This window comes from Schistocerca serialis, chromosome 1, assembly GCF_023864345.2.
Source record: "Schistocerca serialis cubense isolate TAMUIC-IGC-003099 chromosome 1, iqSchSeri2.2, whole genome shotgun sequence".
NCBI classification, from domain to species: Eukaryota; Metazoa; Arthropoda; class Insecta; order Orthoptera; family Acrididae; genus Schistocerca; species Schistocerca serialis.
The window spans coordinates 1,076,802,436-1,076,818,592 of record NC_064638.1 but is presented as its reverse complement, the minus strand read 5'-3'; the positions used below and the strand labels follow the sequence as shown (position 1 = coordinate 1,076,818,592).

General features: G+C 42.5%; 1 protein-coding gene and 1 non-coding gene across 2 annotated transcripts in view; one reads left to right on the top strand and one right to left on the bottom strand.

Moving 5' to 3' along the window:
- LOC126455500 (cytochrome P450 4c3) overlaps window positions 1-16,157 on the bottom strand; it is a 295,097-nt gene that overhangs the window by 120,379 nt on the left and 158,561 nt on the right. Inside the window, exons 9-11 of the mRNA XM_050091254.1 lie at window positions 14,962-14,979; window positions 908-1,006; window positions 137-205 (exon numbers count right to left, since the gene is read on the bottom strand). Of these exons, the coding sequence (XP_049947211.1) occupies window positions 137-205; window positions 908-1,006; window positions 14,962-14,979 (186 nt within the window). The remainder of the gene's footprint in view (window positions 1-136; window positions 206-907; window positions 1,007-14,961; window positions 14,980-16,157) is intronic.
- On the top strand, window positions 13,671-13,744 carry Trnat-ugu (transfer RNA threonine (anticodon UGU)). The gene has a single exon. It is a non-coding gene; the product is annotated as a tRNA-Thr (tRNA).

The following is a 16,157-nucleotide window of genomic DNA, read 5'->3' as shown; positions in this document are numbered from 1 at the left end:
GTGGCTTGCGGAGTATAAATGTAGATGTAGATGTAGATCCAGTCACCAGTTCGTGGTATGCGATGACAGAGACAGTGCTGCTTACGGTAAAACTAAGCTGTATTCCTTTCTGAAATATTTGGTTAGGAAAACTTACCTGTACATCAGGATGGCTTCCAATGAGATACAGCGACCAACATATGGCGGCAGATGTCGTGTCATGGCCCTGTATTGAAAATAAAGAAGCCAGTATTTTAGCAGTTTTTCGCAAACATTGCGACATAGAGTAGCTAATTTTTATAATATGCTAATAGATGGGATTTTTAATGTATGATGATCCTATGTAAGAATATCGCGGACATGAGAGTTGTGTAACTACCACATTTAGCCAATGTTTTGTAATATCAGCCAGTTTCATGGGTATCTCAAACACCCTATTCAGTCTATCCCAAAGTTTTCTTGTAGGTCATAACTGTAACTGAGTCTCTCCCACTTCTGCCTGCGGATAATGCAGAAATAATAAATCGAACAACAGTGTTGCTGGAATGTGACAATGATTGCAGCATTACAAAGGGTAATCGCGTTGACTCGAAAGACTGTTAAATAAAAATAAAAAAATTGTTGTTTGTTTTAAAATCACAGTTCACTCCATTTTTCAAGTTATCTGAAGAAATTTTTGTTTGATATTAAAGTTTAAGTCGTCAGTGAAGCTTTAGAGCCACTACGGACAATATACAAGTCGAACAGAACAGTCTGCGTGGGACTCTTAGTTTTGTGTTCGGTTGATAATACCTTGCTTATCACTTCCAGATGTGGCACTTACTCCTGCTTTCATCATTAAAGTTTTTGCTTTTCGTAGTAAAACATTGAGAAGACATACAAAATGGTTCTTTCCTTGGCGCACAGAGCAAAAAGGAAGAAGTCTCACCTCGAACATGAAAGTATCGACTTCTTCCCTGATGTCCTCGTTGGTGAGCACCGTGCCGTCCTTGGAGTACTCTATCAGCAAGTCCAAGAACGCCAACCGCTTTTTCATACCTGTAGACAATAAATAAGAAGTCAATTATATTTTTGAATTCTCAACAACATTCTTAGGTCACGTTTGTGTTTGGAAATTTAAGAAACTTAAACCTATTAATACAACGAATAATAATAATGCAAAACGTGCAAGCATATTTACACCTTGGCTGTCTACTCTTTTATTTCGCCAGGACTAGTTAAATTCAACCTTATGATCACTATGAAGTGCAACAGGTATGTGTGTCATATGTATACCAAAAGCAGGTCGTCTTACACAGATACGTGACTGACTTCAGTAGAACAGACGAAGTAGAATAAAGATAATAAAATAAATAGTAATCTTGTATTGAACTGAAAGAACCAGTAGAGAGACAGTGGCATGTTACATGCATTTTTTATGATACCAGTATCTCTTTGAAAACGGAACTCATGATTTAGACATTGACTGAAGCTGTAAAAGAATTGTCATAATGATGGAGGTGAAGGCTGATGCAGAAAGTTAGAATAATGGAAATAACAGTGACAATGCTCTGGAACATGTTATATGCCAAGGTATTGACAGTTCTCGAGACCATAAATCTCCTTTGTAAGAATCAGTAGGAGTTCCGAAAACAACGATCATGTGAACCCCAGCTCGCTTCGTTCGTACACGAAATCGGGAAAGCAGAAGATAGCGAGGTCCAGGTTTATGCTTTGTTCCTTGGTATCCGAAAGGCGTTCATACGGTTCCGCACTGCCGCCTAATAAACGAATTACGAGCGTACGGAATAACGGATCAGCGATGTGACTGGACTGAAGAGTTTTTGGCAAACGGAACACAGCATGGCATTCGCAACGAAGAGAAATCTACGGACATAAAAGTAACACTGGATGTCCCCCAAGGAAATGTTATTGGACCATTACTGTCCACAATATACAGGGTGCGAAAAACAATTTGACCAAACGCGTAGGGCAGAAAGACAGCATCAAACAAAAGAATTTGAGTATGGGAACCAGGGGTCGCAATCGCATGTTTTCGGCGCCACAGCAACGTAATGGAAATCCGACATATGGATGTCTTTACTGAAAATGAAATGTAATTCATAGAAAACGTACGAGGGTAATCCCAAAAGTAAGGTCTCCTGTTTTTTTATAAGTGCAGAACCCTGTTTGTGTGGCAGTTGGTCACACAGTTATGAAGGGTGTTTCACGCGCAGTGTGTACAAACATGAGTACGCCGCGCTGAGGCGCTCAGCCGTTGAGAAGGAAGCTCCCGTTGGATGTTACCGCCAAGTGCGAATTGCGCGCAGTTATTCGGTTTTTGAACGCAAAGGGCACTGCGCCGATTGAAATCCATCGCTAATTGACGTAAGTGTATGGTGAGTCGTGCATGGATGTCAAAAATGTTCGTCAGTGGTGTAGAGAGTTTGTAGCTGGTCGGACCGAAATTCACGACGAACGAAGGAGCGGGAGACCGTCATTTTCTGAGGAGACAGTGTTGAAGGTTGAGTAAAGCATGCAAGAAGATTGGCGGATCACCCTGGATGTTCTCTGTACGTTGATTCCTGAGGTTTCCCGAAGCACCGCTCACAGAATTTTAACGAAAACATTGAACTACCGGAAGGTGTGCGCAAGATGGGTGTCACGCATGCTGAATGAGGACCACATACGGCAACGAGTTGATGCTTCCCGCGCATTTCTTCACCGCCTTTCAGCAGAACAAGACAACTTTCTGCACTTAATTGTCACGGGTGACGAAACCTGGGCGTACCACTTTACACCTGAGACGAAGCATCAATCACACCAGTGGCGGCATCCTTCTTCGCCAAAGCCGCGGAAATTCAAACAAACACCGTCTGCCGGTAAAGTCATGACAACTGGTTCTTGGGATCGGAAAGGGCTATTGTTGGTCGACTTTATGCCCACTGGGACCACAATTAACGCTGACAGGTACTGTGAGACTCTGAAGAAACTCGAATGGGCAATTCAGAACCGGAGAAGAGGAATGTTGAGCAAGGGCGTACACATTCTCCATGACAACGCTCGCCCACACATCGCTCGGCAAACCGTTGCTCTCCTGTAACAGTTTCAGTGGAACATAATCACCTGCCCACCCTATAGTCCTGACTTGGCGCCCAGTGACTATCACCTGTTCCCTAGGTTAAAAGAACGTTTGACCGGAAAGCGATTCAGCTCCAAAGACGAGGTGAACGAAGAGATTCATAACCTTCTGAAAAGCATGGCGGCGAGCTGGTATGACATGGGCATACAAAACTGTCACAGCGTCTACAAAAATGCATCGACAGGAATGGTGATTATGTCGAAACTATAAAAAAAAAGGAGACCTTACTTTTCGGATTATTCTCGTATACGTAAACGAAATGTTTGGGCTACGCAGTTGTCACGATGGGAACAATAGAAATTTGAAGCATCACTTACACGTTTATGGTACTTAGCTGACGTACCGTACAGCACTTCTTTAGAAAGGAAAGCAATCAAATATCCGGGTTTCATGTTTCAATATGTCCTGAAAAGGTCAAAGTGAATGAAAAATTAGCATGCTGCTGTGCACAGACTTGTCACCATTCAATTAACTTAACTGCGCCGCAGCAAATGTTCAAACCGACTAGCGTTTTTACGTTGGCATAGCCCCGTAAATATTCAACTGTGACGCCTAGTTTCGATACTTAAGTTCCATCGTTTAATGCTTTCTGCCCTACACGTCTGGTCAAACTGTTTTTCCGTACCCTGTGTATAAATGACGACATTCAGAAATTTTTTAGGATGATGCTGTTGATACAGAGAAGTCGCAATACTAGAAAACCGTTGCAAAGTGCTGGAAGACCTGCAGAGGATCGTCGCCTGGTGCAGGGGTTGGCAGTTAATCCTCAACATAAACGAATGTAACGTATTGCGCATCTTGTTGTAGTCCTCAGTCCTGAGACTGGTTTGACGCAGCTCTCCATGCTACTCTACCCTGTGCAAGCTTCTTCATCTCCCAGTAACTACTGCAACCTACATCCTTCTGAATCTGTTTAGTGTATTCATCTCTTGGTCTCCCTCTACGATTTTTACCCTCCACGCTGCCCTCCAATATTAAATTGGTGATCCCTTGATGCCTCAGAATATGCCCCACCAACCGTTCCCTTCTCCTAGTCAAGTTGTGTCACAAATTTCTCTTCTCTCCAATTCTATTCAATACCTCCTCATTAGTTATGCCATCTACCCATCTTCAGCATTCTTCTGCAGCACCACATTTGGAAAGCTTCTATTCTCCTCTTGTCTAAACTATTTATTGTCCACATTTCACTTCCACACATGGCTACACTCCATATAAATACTTTCAGAAATGAGTTCCTGACACTTAAATCTACACTCGATGTTAACAAATTTCTCTTCTTCAGAAACGCTTTCCTTGCCATTGCCAGTCTACATTTTATATCCTCCCTACTTCGACCATAATCAGTTATTTTGCTCCCCAAATAGCAAAACTCATTTACTACTTTAAGCTTCTCATTTCCTGATCTAATTTCCGCAGCATCACCCGATTTAATTCGACTACATTCCATTATCCTCGTTTTTCTTCTGTTGAAGTTCATATTATATCCTCCTTTCAAGACACTGTCCATTCCGTTCAACTGCTCTTCCAGGTCCTTTGCTGTCTCTGACAGAATTACAATGTCATTGGCGAACCTCAAAGTTTTTATTTCTTCTCCATGGATTTTAATTCCTGTCCCGAATTTTTCTTTTGTTTCCTTTACTGCTTGCTCAATATACAGATTGAGTAACATCGGGGATAGGGTACAACCCTGTCTCACTCCTTTCCCAACCACTGCTTCCCTTTCATGCCCCTCGACTCTTGTAACTGCCGTCTGGTTTCTGTACAAATTGTAAATAGCCTTTCGCTCCCTGTATTTTACCCCTGCTACCTTCAGAATTTGAAAGAGAGTATTCCAGTCAACATTGTCAAAAGATTTCTCTAAGTCTACAAATGCTAGACACGTAGGTTTGCCTTTCCTTAATTTAAGATAAGTCTTAGGGTCAGTATTGCCTCACGTGTTCCAACATTTCTACGGAATCCAAACTGATCTTCCACGAGGTCGGCTTCTACTACTTTTTCCATTCGTCTGTAAAGAATTCGTGTTAGTATTTTGCAGCCGTGGCTTATTAAACTGACAGTCCGGTAATTTTGACATCTGTCAACACCTGCTTTCTTTGGGACTGGAATTATTATATTCTTCTTGAAGTCTGAGGGTATTTAGCCTGTCGCACATCTTGCTCACTAGATGGCTGTCAGTAGTTCTAATGAAATGTTGTCTACTCCCGGGGCCTTGTTTCGACTTAGGTCTTTCAGTGCTCTGTCAAACTCTTCACGCAGTATCATATCTCCCATTTCATCTTCATCTACATTCTCTTCCATTTCTATAATATGTCCTCAAGAACATCGCCCTTGTATAGACCCTCTATATACTCCTTCCACCTTTCTGCTTTCCCTTCTTTGCTTAGAACTGGGTTTCCATCTGAGCTCTTGATATTCATGCAAGTGGTTGTCTTCTCTCCAAAGGTCTCTTTAATTTTCCTGTAGGCAGTGTCTATTGTACCCCTAGTGATATATGCCTCTACATCCTTTCATTTGTCCTGTATCCATCCCTGCTTAGCCATTTTGCACTTCCTGTCGATCTCATTTTTGAGACGTATGTATTCCTTCTTGCCTGCTTCATTTACTGCTTTTTTATATTTTCTCATTTCATCAATTAAGTTCAATATCTCTTCTGTTACCAAGGATTTCTACGAGCCCTCGTCTTTTTACCTACTTGATCCTCTGCTACCTTCACTATTTCACCTCTCAAAGCTACTCATTCTTCTTCTACTGTATTTCTTTCCCCCAATCTTGTCAATCGTTCCCTGATGCTCACTCTGAAGCTCTCTACAACCTCTGGCTCTTTCAGTGTATCCAGGTCCCATCTCCTCAAATTGGGCATAAATAGGCAAAAAGATTCATTATTGTATGAGTACACTATTGGAGTACAATTGAAACGTCCCCTTAGAAAAATTATTGAATTACTGTGCTGATAAACCTCTTACATTATTTGATTTTCAAACAGCTGAGCAAAACTGAACGTACTTAGACATTTCGCTCTTTACCTATTCTGATCAACACTAAACTGACACACAATATTTTTAGCGCAACGCAATCTGACTTTCAATAATCCCTACAAAAGAATGGCCCTGACTAATATTAACCCATACCTTTCACAAATCACTTACCTCACCAAAAAACTTCGTTACTCGAACTACTGCAATACAGCGAGCGCCACTACTGCGAGCTAAATAAAAGATTCAAACTACTGAAGGCATTAACTACTGATAGGCATAGTTAGCAAATGAAAGATTTTGATAGAGAACAAACAATGTATTTACCTTAATAGTGTTCAAAAGTCATAATATATATAGCAGTTCATGACATCCATTCTTACAATTGTACTGTTTCTGATGGACACACGTCCAGGTCATCCGCTCTCAAAAATCCGCCATCTCACTTCCCCACATCCACCACTGCGGTCGCTGTTAACAGCCAACAGCCCAACACTACAATAGCGAATATTACAACAATGCCAACCAGTTACAGACTGCACACAGCACAGCCAGTGATTTTCATACAGAGCGCTACATGTCGTTACCAATATAGAAACCTAAACAGCCTGCTTACACAATCATTTGAGGCAGCAAACGGCCATAAAATATGTAGGAGTACGCGTACGGAGTGATTTAAAGTGGAACGAGCACATAAAATTAATCGCAGGTGAGGCAGATGGCATACTTCATACTTCATAGGAATAATCCTCACTGAACGTAGTCCATCCACAAAGGAGGTGGCTTAGAAGCCACTCGTTCGACCAAGACTTGACTACTGCTCGTCATCCTGGGGTCCGTACCAGATATTACTGATAGGAGAAACAAAGAAGATTCAAAGGAGTAGTTCATTTAGTAAGCATGTACGCGTCACAGAACTGTTCAGTCGGCGGCAGCCGCTGTAAGAGGGGCATTCTGGATAACGGTGTGGTTTCCTGTTTAAGTTCCGAGAGCGTACTTTCCTTGAAGAGTCAACAAATATAACGCTTCCTCCTACGTATATCTCGCGAAAAGACCATGAAGACCGGTGGCTCACCAGCAATCGTTCTTTCTGCGAACCATTCGCGACTGGAACAGGAAAAGTGAGAAGTGATACTGGTACACATAGTACCCTCCGACACCCACTGTGATGTGGCTCGCGGAGTATAGATGTAGATGATGATGTGAAACAGTCCGTGAGGCAAACAGAAAGCAGCACACTCATTTTCAGTACTATATTTTCTGTAGCAAGTTGCACTATTGTACGTGTCCTAAAACGTAGAAAATAGAACGTAATACTCATCATAATTTCCTACAATGAAGCAGGCAAAAAAGAATACAAACGTCTCAAAAATGAGATGGATGGTAAGTGAAAAATGGTTAAGCAGGGATGGCTAGAGGACAAATGTAAGGATGTAGAGGCATATATCACTACGAGTAAGATAGATACTGCCTATAGAAAAATTAAATAGATATATGGAGAAAAGAGAACCACTTGTATGACTATTAAGAGCTTAGACGGAAAATCAGTTCTAAGCAATGAAGGGAAAGCAGAAAGGTGGAAGGAGTACATAGAGGGTCTACACAAGGGCGGTGTCTTTGAGGGCAATATTATGGAAATAGAAGAGGTCGCAGATGAAGATGAAACGGGAGGTATGATACTGTGTGAAGAATTTCACAACGCACTGAAAGACCTAAGTCAAAACAAGGAATGGGAGTAGACAACATTCCACTAGAATTACTGATGGTCTTGGGAGAAGCAGCCCTGACAAAACTCTATCATCTGGTGAGCAAGATGTATGAGACCGGCGAAATACCCCCAGATTTCAACAAGAATATAATAATTCCAATCTCAAAGAAGGCAAGTGTTGACAGGTGTGAAAATTACCGAACTATCAGTTTAATAAGTCATGGCAGCAAAATAGTAACACGTATTCTTTACAGACGAGTGGAAAAACTGGCAGAAGCGGACGTCCGGGAAGATCAGTTTGGATTCCGTAGAAATATTGCAATACGTGAGGCAATACTGACCCTACGACTTATCTTAGAAGACAGATTAAGGAAAGGCAAACCTACGTTTCTAGCATTTGTAAACTTAGAGAAAGCTTTTGACGATGTTGACTGGAATACTCTCTTTCAAATTCTGAAGGTGGCAGGGGTAAAATACAGGGAGTGAAAGGCTATTTACAATTTGTTCAGAAACCAGATCGCCGTTATAACAGTCGAGGGGCACGAAAGTGAAGCAGTGGTTGAGTAGGGAGTGGGACAGGTTGCAGCCTGTCTGTAGTGTTGTTCAATCTGTATATAGAACCAGCAGTAAAGGAAGCAAAAGAAAAATTTGGAGTGAAAGGGTACAGTACCGCCCGACATTGAAAAAAGGTACAACATACTTCATTATTTTTGTCAGAACAACATATATTTTCTAATAATAACTCAATTTCAATTAATACAGCGAAGCCGGATACCAGTGTGGGAAAGAATGACAATTTATTTATTTAATTAATCACACGTGCACTCCCACAAAATAAATCCCTACATCCAGTTTGGTGAGATCTGTGAAATGAATGAATGTATGGTCGTCTGCTAACTGCAGACAGTGAATGTGAATACATGATCATCTTTGAGACGATCCTTTGGCCACCTTTGGTGGAACCAAAGAGATGAAACTTACCGGAGTTTTGAGCGCCTGAAATGTGGCTGACCAATACGGTAGCATGGTCTTCCCTCACCTCGACAGAGGTGCGAGATGACCTGAAGAACGGCCATGTTTCAGCACTCTGCCACTGGATCTTGTGCTGTTAAGACCTGTCTTAGTTGTGCTCCGTAAAGACAAAAGAGTGGAGACATGGTATGCATGTGGAATATTTAAGAGTAGTTTGAAATAATAATTTCACTATTTCAGGAACTTTTGTGGGGAGAATTAAATGTCAGGCAGGTAATATTAATGGGATCGTAGTAATCTTCGGAAGTGACCAACGGTCACAATGAAACCACGTGTAGCAATAAGTTGAAATACTTCCGTGTGCTTAAGTTAAGCTGAATAACTAGCGTGTGTAGAATAGGTTGAGATATTTAAGAAATAGCGTGTGTACCATAAGTTGAAATATTTAAGAAATGGCGTGTGCAGGACTTGATATTAGAGACGAGTACTTCCACGTGCTGAGTACTGTGTGAGTCTCAATCTGTGTATGAGACAAAGGATAAAGAGAAGTACTCGTCAATGGTGTCAGTTGAGGACTCGCGTGTGTGATGAATATGTTCTTAATATTACTTTGCGTGATATGATTCCGTGTGACGCTAGATTCAAACTCTGAGAGAGAAGCAAGGTGAGTCGGCCGTCTATCCAGCAACGCCACTTGGCTTGCATTGCACAGGAAGACGTGCATATATCTCCAGAGTTGATAGTAGGAAAGTAGAATTACAAAGTGGGGCAGTGTCGTGTGAAACTGGGATAAATACTAATTGAAGTGGGAAAGCTGAAAGTGATAGTGTTGTGACTATTTATTGTATTGTATTCCATGTTGTAGTGTGGTGTATGTCATGTAATTTGGGTATGTGTGGTTTGCATGGGAGAGTAGCAAGGTAGTTTCAAAAGATTAGTGGGTTATGCTTGTTCCTTCGGTACCGCTCGGTCTGGAGGAAAGTTTCGTGATGATGATTGTGAGAGTCGAAGTGTGAGGTATAATAAAAGATCCACCATCCTATCCAGAAAGTGCACTGTAGCTTTAAATAATTACGAGACCATAAGGTAGAGAATCACCAATGTAAAGCCATGCCCACTGGGCGGAATTTCTCATGTGTTATTGTTGTAGGTTATAGAATTTGTGTGTTTAGGTTATAGAATTTATCAGAATAAATAAGATAGTGAAAAGAAAAAGATTGGTGGACTTTTCCTTCGAATTGTATGTTGTCATGATGTCCCGAATTTATAATGTGTGCGCCATTCATATTCAGTGCGGTGGCCACGTGTTGATAAAAGCCGTTAAATAAAAGACAAAAAGAAAATGTGGTATTGCCAGTGCGTAGTGAACAGTCAGGGTTCTGTAAATTACTGATAGTCAGGATTGCGTTTCCGTTGCGTATTATTCATACAGGAGGATAATTTGTAACTTAATTGAGAGTACGAGAGTTCATATTACTCGATAAATAAGAATGTATCCACTCGCTTGGCAGGCCACTCATCTTGCGGGCCTGACTGCTTGATGCCACAGTATGAGCAAGGCATGTGGGTGCCTCTCAGGAGTAGGGATTAAAATCCATGGAGAAGAAATAGAAAGTTTGACGTTTGCCGACGACATTGTAATTCTGTCAGAGGAAACGGAGGATCTGGAGGAGCAGTTGAATGGAATGGACAGTGTCTTGAAAGGAGGATAATGGAATGTAGTCGAATTAAATCAGGTGACGCTGAAGGAATTAGATTAGGAAATGAGACATTTGAAGCAGTAGATGAGTTCTGCTCTTTGGGAAGTAAAACAACTGATGAAGGTCGAAGTAGAGAGGATATAAATTGTAGTCCGGCAGAGCAAGGAAAGTGTTTCTGAAGAAGAGAAATTTGTTAAAATCGAATATAGATTTAAGTGTCAGGATGCCTTTTCTGAAAATATTTGTATGGACTGTAGCCATGTATGGAAGTGAAACAAGGACTATAAATAGTTTAGACAAGAAGAGAATAGAAGCTTTCGAAATTTGGTGCAACAGTCGAATGCTGAAGATTAGATGGATAGATCACGTAACTAATGAGGAGGTACTGAATAGAGTGGGGAAGAAGAAGAATTTGTAGCACAATTTGACTAGAAGAAGGGATCGGTTGGTAGGACACGTTCTGAGGCATCAAAGGATCATCAATTTAATATTGGAGGGGAGTGCGGAGGGTAAAAATCTTAGAGGGAGACTAAGGCATGAATACACTAAAAGGATTCAGAAGGATGTACGTTGCAGTAGTTACTCGGAGGTGAAGAAGATTGCACAGGATAGAGTAACAAGGAGAGCTGCATCGAACCACTCTCTGAACTAATGACCACAACAACAACAAGACTGTTCTAAGTGGTTATACACTGAGGTGGCAAAATTATGGGATAGCGATGTGCACATATACAGATGGCGGTAGTATCGCGTACACTAGGTGTAAAAGGGCAGTGCGTTGGCGGAGCTGTCATTTGTGTCCAGGTGATTCATGTGAAGTTGCTTCCTACGGGATTATGGCTGCACGACGGATATTAACAGCTTGAAAGCAGAATGGTACTTGGAGCAAAACGCATGGCGCATTCCATTTCGAAAATCGTTAGGGAATTTGATATTCTGTGAGCCACACTATCAAGCGTGTGCCTAGAACACTAAATTTCAGACATTACCTCTCACCACGGACAACACAAGAGGCCGACAACCTTCACTTCATGAGCAAGGACAGTGATATTTGGGTGGAGTTGTCAGTGGTAACGAATGAGCAACACTGCCTGAAATAACCGCAGAAAGCAATAAGGAAGAAGAACGTATCCGTTCGGACAGTGCGGCGAAAAGTGGCGTTAATGGGCTGTAGCAGCAGACGACCGACGTCAGTGCCTTTGCTAAGAGCGCGGCATCGTCTACAGCGCCTCTCTTGGGCTCGTGACCACGTCGGTTGAACCCTAGATGACTGGAAACCGTGACCTGATCAGATGAGTACCGATTTCAGTTGGTGAGAGCTGAGGACAAGGTTCGCTTCTATCGCAGACCTCGCGAAGTCTGGGACCCAAGTTTTCAAAAAGGACTGTGTAATCTGGTGATGGATCCATGATGGTGTGGGCTTTGTTTACATGGAATGGGCTCGGCCCTCTGGTCCAACTGATCCTATCACTGCTGGAAATGGTTATGTTCGGCTACTTGGAGACCATTTGCAGTCATTTATGGACTTCATGTTCCCCAACAACGATGTCATGTCACCAGGCCACAATTGTTTACGGTTTGTTTGACGGACATTCTGGACAATTCAAGCGGATGATTTGGCCAACCTGACCACCCGATATGAATCCCATCGAAGATTTATGGGACACAATCGAGAGGCCAGTTCACGCACACCATTCTTGATCGGCAACACTGTCGCAGTTATGGTCAGGTATAAAGGCAAACTGGCTCAAAGTTTCTGCAATGGACTTCCGACGACTTGTTCAGTCCATGCCACGTCGGATTACAGAACTACTGCCGGCCAGTGTGGCCGTGCGGTTCTAGGCGCTTAAGTCTGGAACCGCATGACCGCTACGGTCGCAGGTTTGAATCCTGCCTCGGGCATGGATGTGTGTGATGTCCTTAGGTTAGTTAGGTTTAGGTAGTTCTAAGTTCTAGGGGTCTGATGACCTCAGATGTTAAGTCCCATAGTTCTCAGAGCCATTTGAACCATTTGAACCATACAGAACTATTCTCGGCAAAAGGAACTCTGACACGATGTTAGAAGGTATCCCATGACTCTTGTCACCTTAGTGAAGAATTTAATACTACTAAGCCATTTCCTGAAAGTAGGTTGTTCCAAACCATTACAAACTTTCAAATTTTGGATGCGCTCTTTTTTACTTTTTTGTGAAGAATAGGCGGTAACAGATATATGTGACAAGTCAGACTGGAGATCCCATGCCTTTAATGAACAATTCTCTACAGTTTGCTTACTCCGAGCACTTCTCACGGACCGAATCAGTTAATCTCCACTGGATGGTGTCTGGGGTTCGAGTCCCGATACAAGACGCAGTTTCACATTTTAGCGATAAATTAAATTGCAGTTGTTCAATGTAAGCATGGAGTTAATTTGGGTAGTACAGCATACAGAATATGCAACTACACTGAAGCCATGGACTAAATGAGCATCAAACTAGCAACATGACCCGCCTTTGAACGGGTATCTAGGGTCAGACATGCCTGGCTTAGCGGTAATAATAAAATGTATACACAAACCTTCTTGTGGATCAGTGACATCTATATCAATATCCCTACAGTCGTTCCTGAGATCAGTTTTCAAAAAAAGACTGAAAAACGTGGCACACGACTTGATAATATATATAGAAGAAGAAGATACGTATTGACGTGTATATTCTGGTGATAATAATTTCGTTTGGCTCAATGGTCTTCTGCAAGTCTCTCTATTGGACACCATTTTGGTGACTTGGCTGTCCCTAACCTACTCCAATCATTCAACTGCAGAAAGAGATCTCCAGTTTAATAAGGAAACTGAACCATGTGTCGTTTCTCGCAAACCTTCACATCATTGAGAGGTTGAGAGGTGGACACTTGGTTAAAAGACAGACTGAAAAATCCCTGATACGATTTGTATCAGGTTTTGCGACCTTTCGGTTCCAAGGCACACGCTATATCTATGAAGACAGTAACTTGTTCTCGAAAGAAGAGTTACTGTTGATGACCGTGCAGCGTTTCCCTGGAATAAATGATGACAAACTGACAACCTCAGCTGCCGACAGGTCTTGCTGTTACACCTCGATGTGGACAGCTGAAATGTCTATAAGGTGCAATACATATGTAGAATTGTGGACAGTTGGGAATGTGAGTCTCACGCGAAGAGTGCAAGGGATAAGTCCCTGCAGTCGCGCTATTCGCCTGTGTCCTCGGTGGCTCAGATGGATAGAGCGTCTGCCATGTAAGCAGGAGATCCCGGGTTCGAGTCCCGGTCGGGGTACACATTTTCAGCTGTCCACATCCAGGTATAACAGCAAGACCTGTCGACAGCTGAGGTTGTCAGTTAGTCATCATTTACACGCTATATCGCTAGACCACTTGGAGCAATACATTTATGCTCAAGCTTCGCTGATCGTTGAAATTGCGGAGCTGTTAATTGCTTTTCCCCATTAGATACCGCCTCTGTAGCCGACCAGCTCGTAGCTCCCGTCATTACCACGAGATGTCACTCGAAACGCCAATTAAATATAGAAAAGATAACAATACATACATTGTCGGAAAAAAATTAGTACACCCGAAAAGGCGACATCGATTTTGATCCTATGACGCCATATGCCACCTGGGGGATAACAGATATGCTAACTATGGATTCAACATCGTCTGCCAACAGATAGCGTAGTGGTATATCCATCAGACCGCCATATGTGTCCACCATTTAACAGGGAATGCTCACAGCTAGAAGGCTCAGTGTGGTGCAAACGTGTGAAGCAAGTAGGCAACCATGCCATGGGGACACACTTGTGATTCCTACAGCCAGCTGAGCCATTTTGAAAGGGGTCAAATTGTGAACGAGGTGCGCGATGGTCCTTTCGGAGAACAGCCACACAAGTTGCAAGTGCTACCTCAGTTGTGCAACGATGCTCGTGTCAATGGTCACGTGAACATTCTAACACCGGTAGACGAGATTCTGGACGTCCACGCAGCACAGACGCCTGCCAGGATCGTCGTATTGTAAAGGCAGCAGTGGCAGATGGTACAGCTACCACAGCACAGATAAGAGGACTTGTGAGCCTACATGACTCAACACCAACTGTTGTGAATCTGTTATTAGCAGTAGGACTACGGCACGCCCACCTCTAGCCCTTATTCCACTCACGCCAGAACATCTAGGAGAACGATTCAACTGATGCCGTCAAAGTTTCACTTGGAAGATAGAATAGCGAGCTGTGGTCTTCAGTGATGAAAACAGATTCCGCCTGCACGCAGGTGAAGGTCTTTGCATATACAGTATGGACCTAGTGAGGGCTGCCTCGTAGAGTGCCTTCGTCCAAAACACACTGGCCCCACCCCAGCCCTTACGGTCTGTGATGAGATAAGCTACAACTCTCGTTCACTTTTAGTGTTTCTGGAGGGGACAAGCAGAGCGTTGCCAGACCCGTTCTTTTACTGTTCTTGCAACAGGAAGGCAATGTGTTGTTCAAACAGGATAATGCTCACCTTCATTCTGCCCGTAATACTCAATGTGCTCTGGTCTGCACAATCTCCAGACTTGCCCCAAGTCGAGCATATGTTGGACATGATGGGACGAGAAGTGACTCTTGCGGCTGGCCAACCAACAACTATTACAGAACAATGTGAACAGGTCGATTAGGAGTGGCATAACGTATCCCAGTGCATCATCTACACAATCGACTGGATGTCAGAGTCGGCGCCTGCATTGCCACCTGTAAAGGCTACACCATGTATTAATATGGGTATTTCAGCATACGTCGATACCTGGTACCTCATAACCACTTGTGCTATTGATCTGTTAATGTATTAATTTCATATGCTCCATATGCACTGTTGCAACAATAAATCTTGAATGAATTGGAAACCTCTAAAAGGGTGTACTATTTTTTTTCCATTGCTACACACTTGCAGTAATAGGCCTTCCTCGTGAGTCAGTCTGTCTATTAGTGAAAGTTGTCCCAAAATCGCTACAGTAGTTCCTAATATTAACCGTAACATACCTACAGAAACCGCAGCGGGAGACTTCAATTTATAATATTTATGGAAGATTTATGCAGATGGCAGAGGAGCTTAAACTGGATAATTTGAGATAAGGAACCACCGTTTAAGCCACTATTGTAAGCGACTGAAACGTTCGTTTAGTAAGCAGTGTGTCCACTTACCCGGAAACATTTTATTGAGGATGATAATGACAGTGGAAACCTAGAGTGGCACAACTTACAACTTAAATCAATAACAGCAACTACTCTACGTGATGACCACAGGTCTCAATGTGTGCATTATAACAGCATCCATTGGCAGAACTGAACTCTTGAAAGCACCCCTCGTGTCTTATTGTATATCGGTATTGTTGTTGATATGATATTTGAGCGCGTTGCCTATACCGGTAGAAGGCGAATTACGAAGTTGTAAGTAGGTGGTACATTTGCATATTTACTGATATTCAGCTGGAGGACGAGCTAGGCGAGTGGCGAATACAGTACCACAAACTCAAAAATACATTCGCTTGTATTCTGAGAATCCTTCACTGAAAGTAACCAGTTTCGCTTTACATATTATAAGTGCTCATCGTATTTGTGTGGCCGGAACTAATTACTGATTGTTCATTATAATACGAGATAGTTCACACCTAGTACTGCAATGAAGTCTGTTAAGAACTGGTGGCGTGATGTCGGCAAATA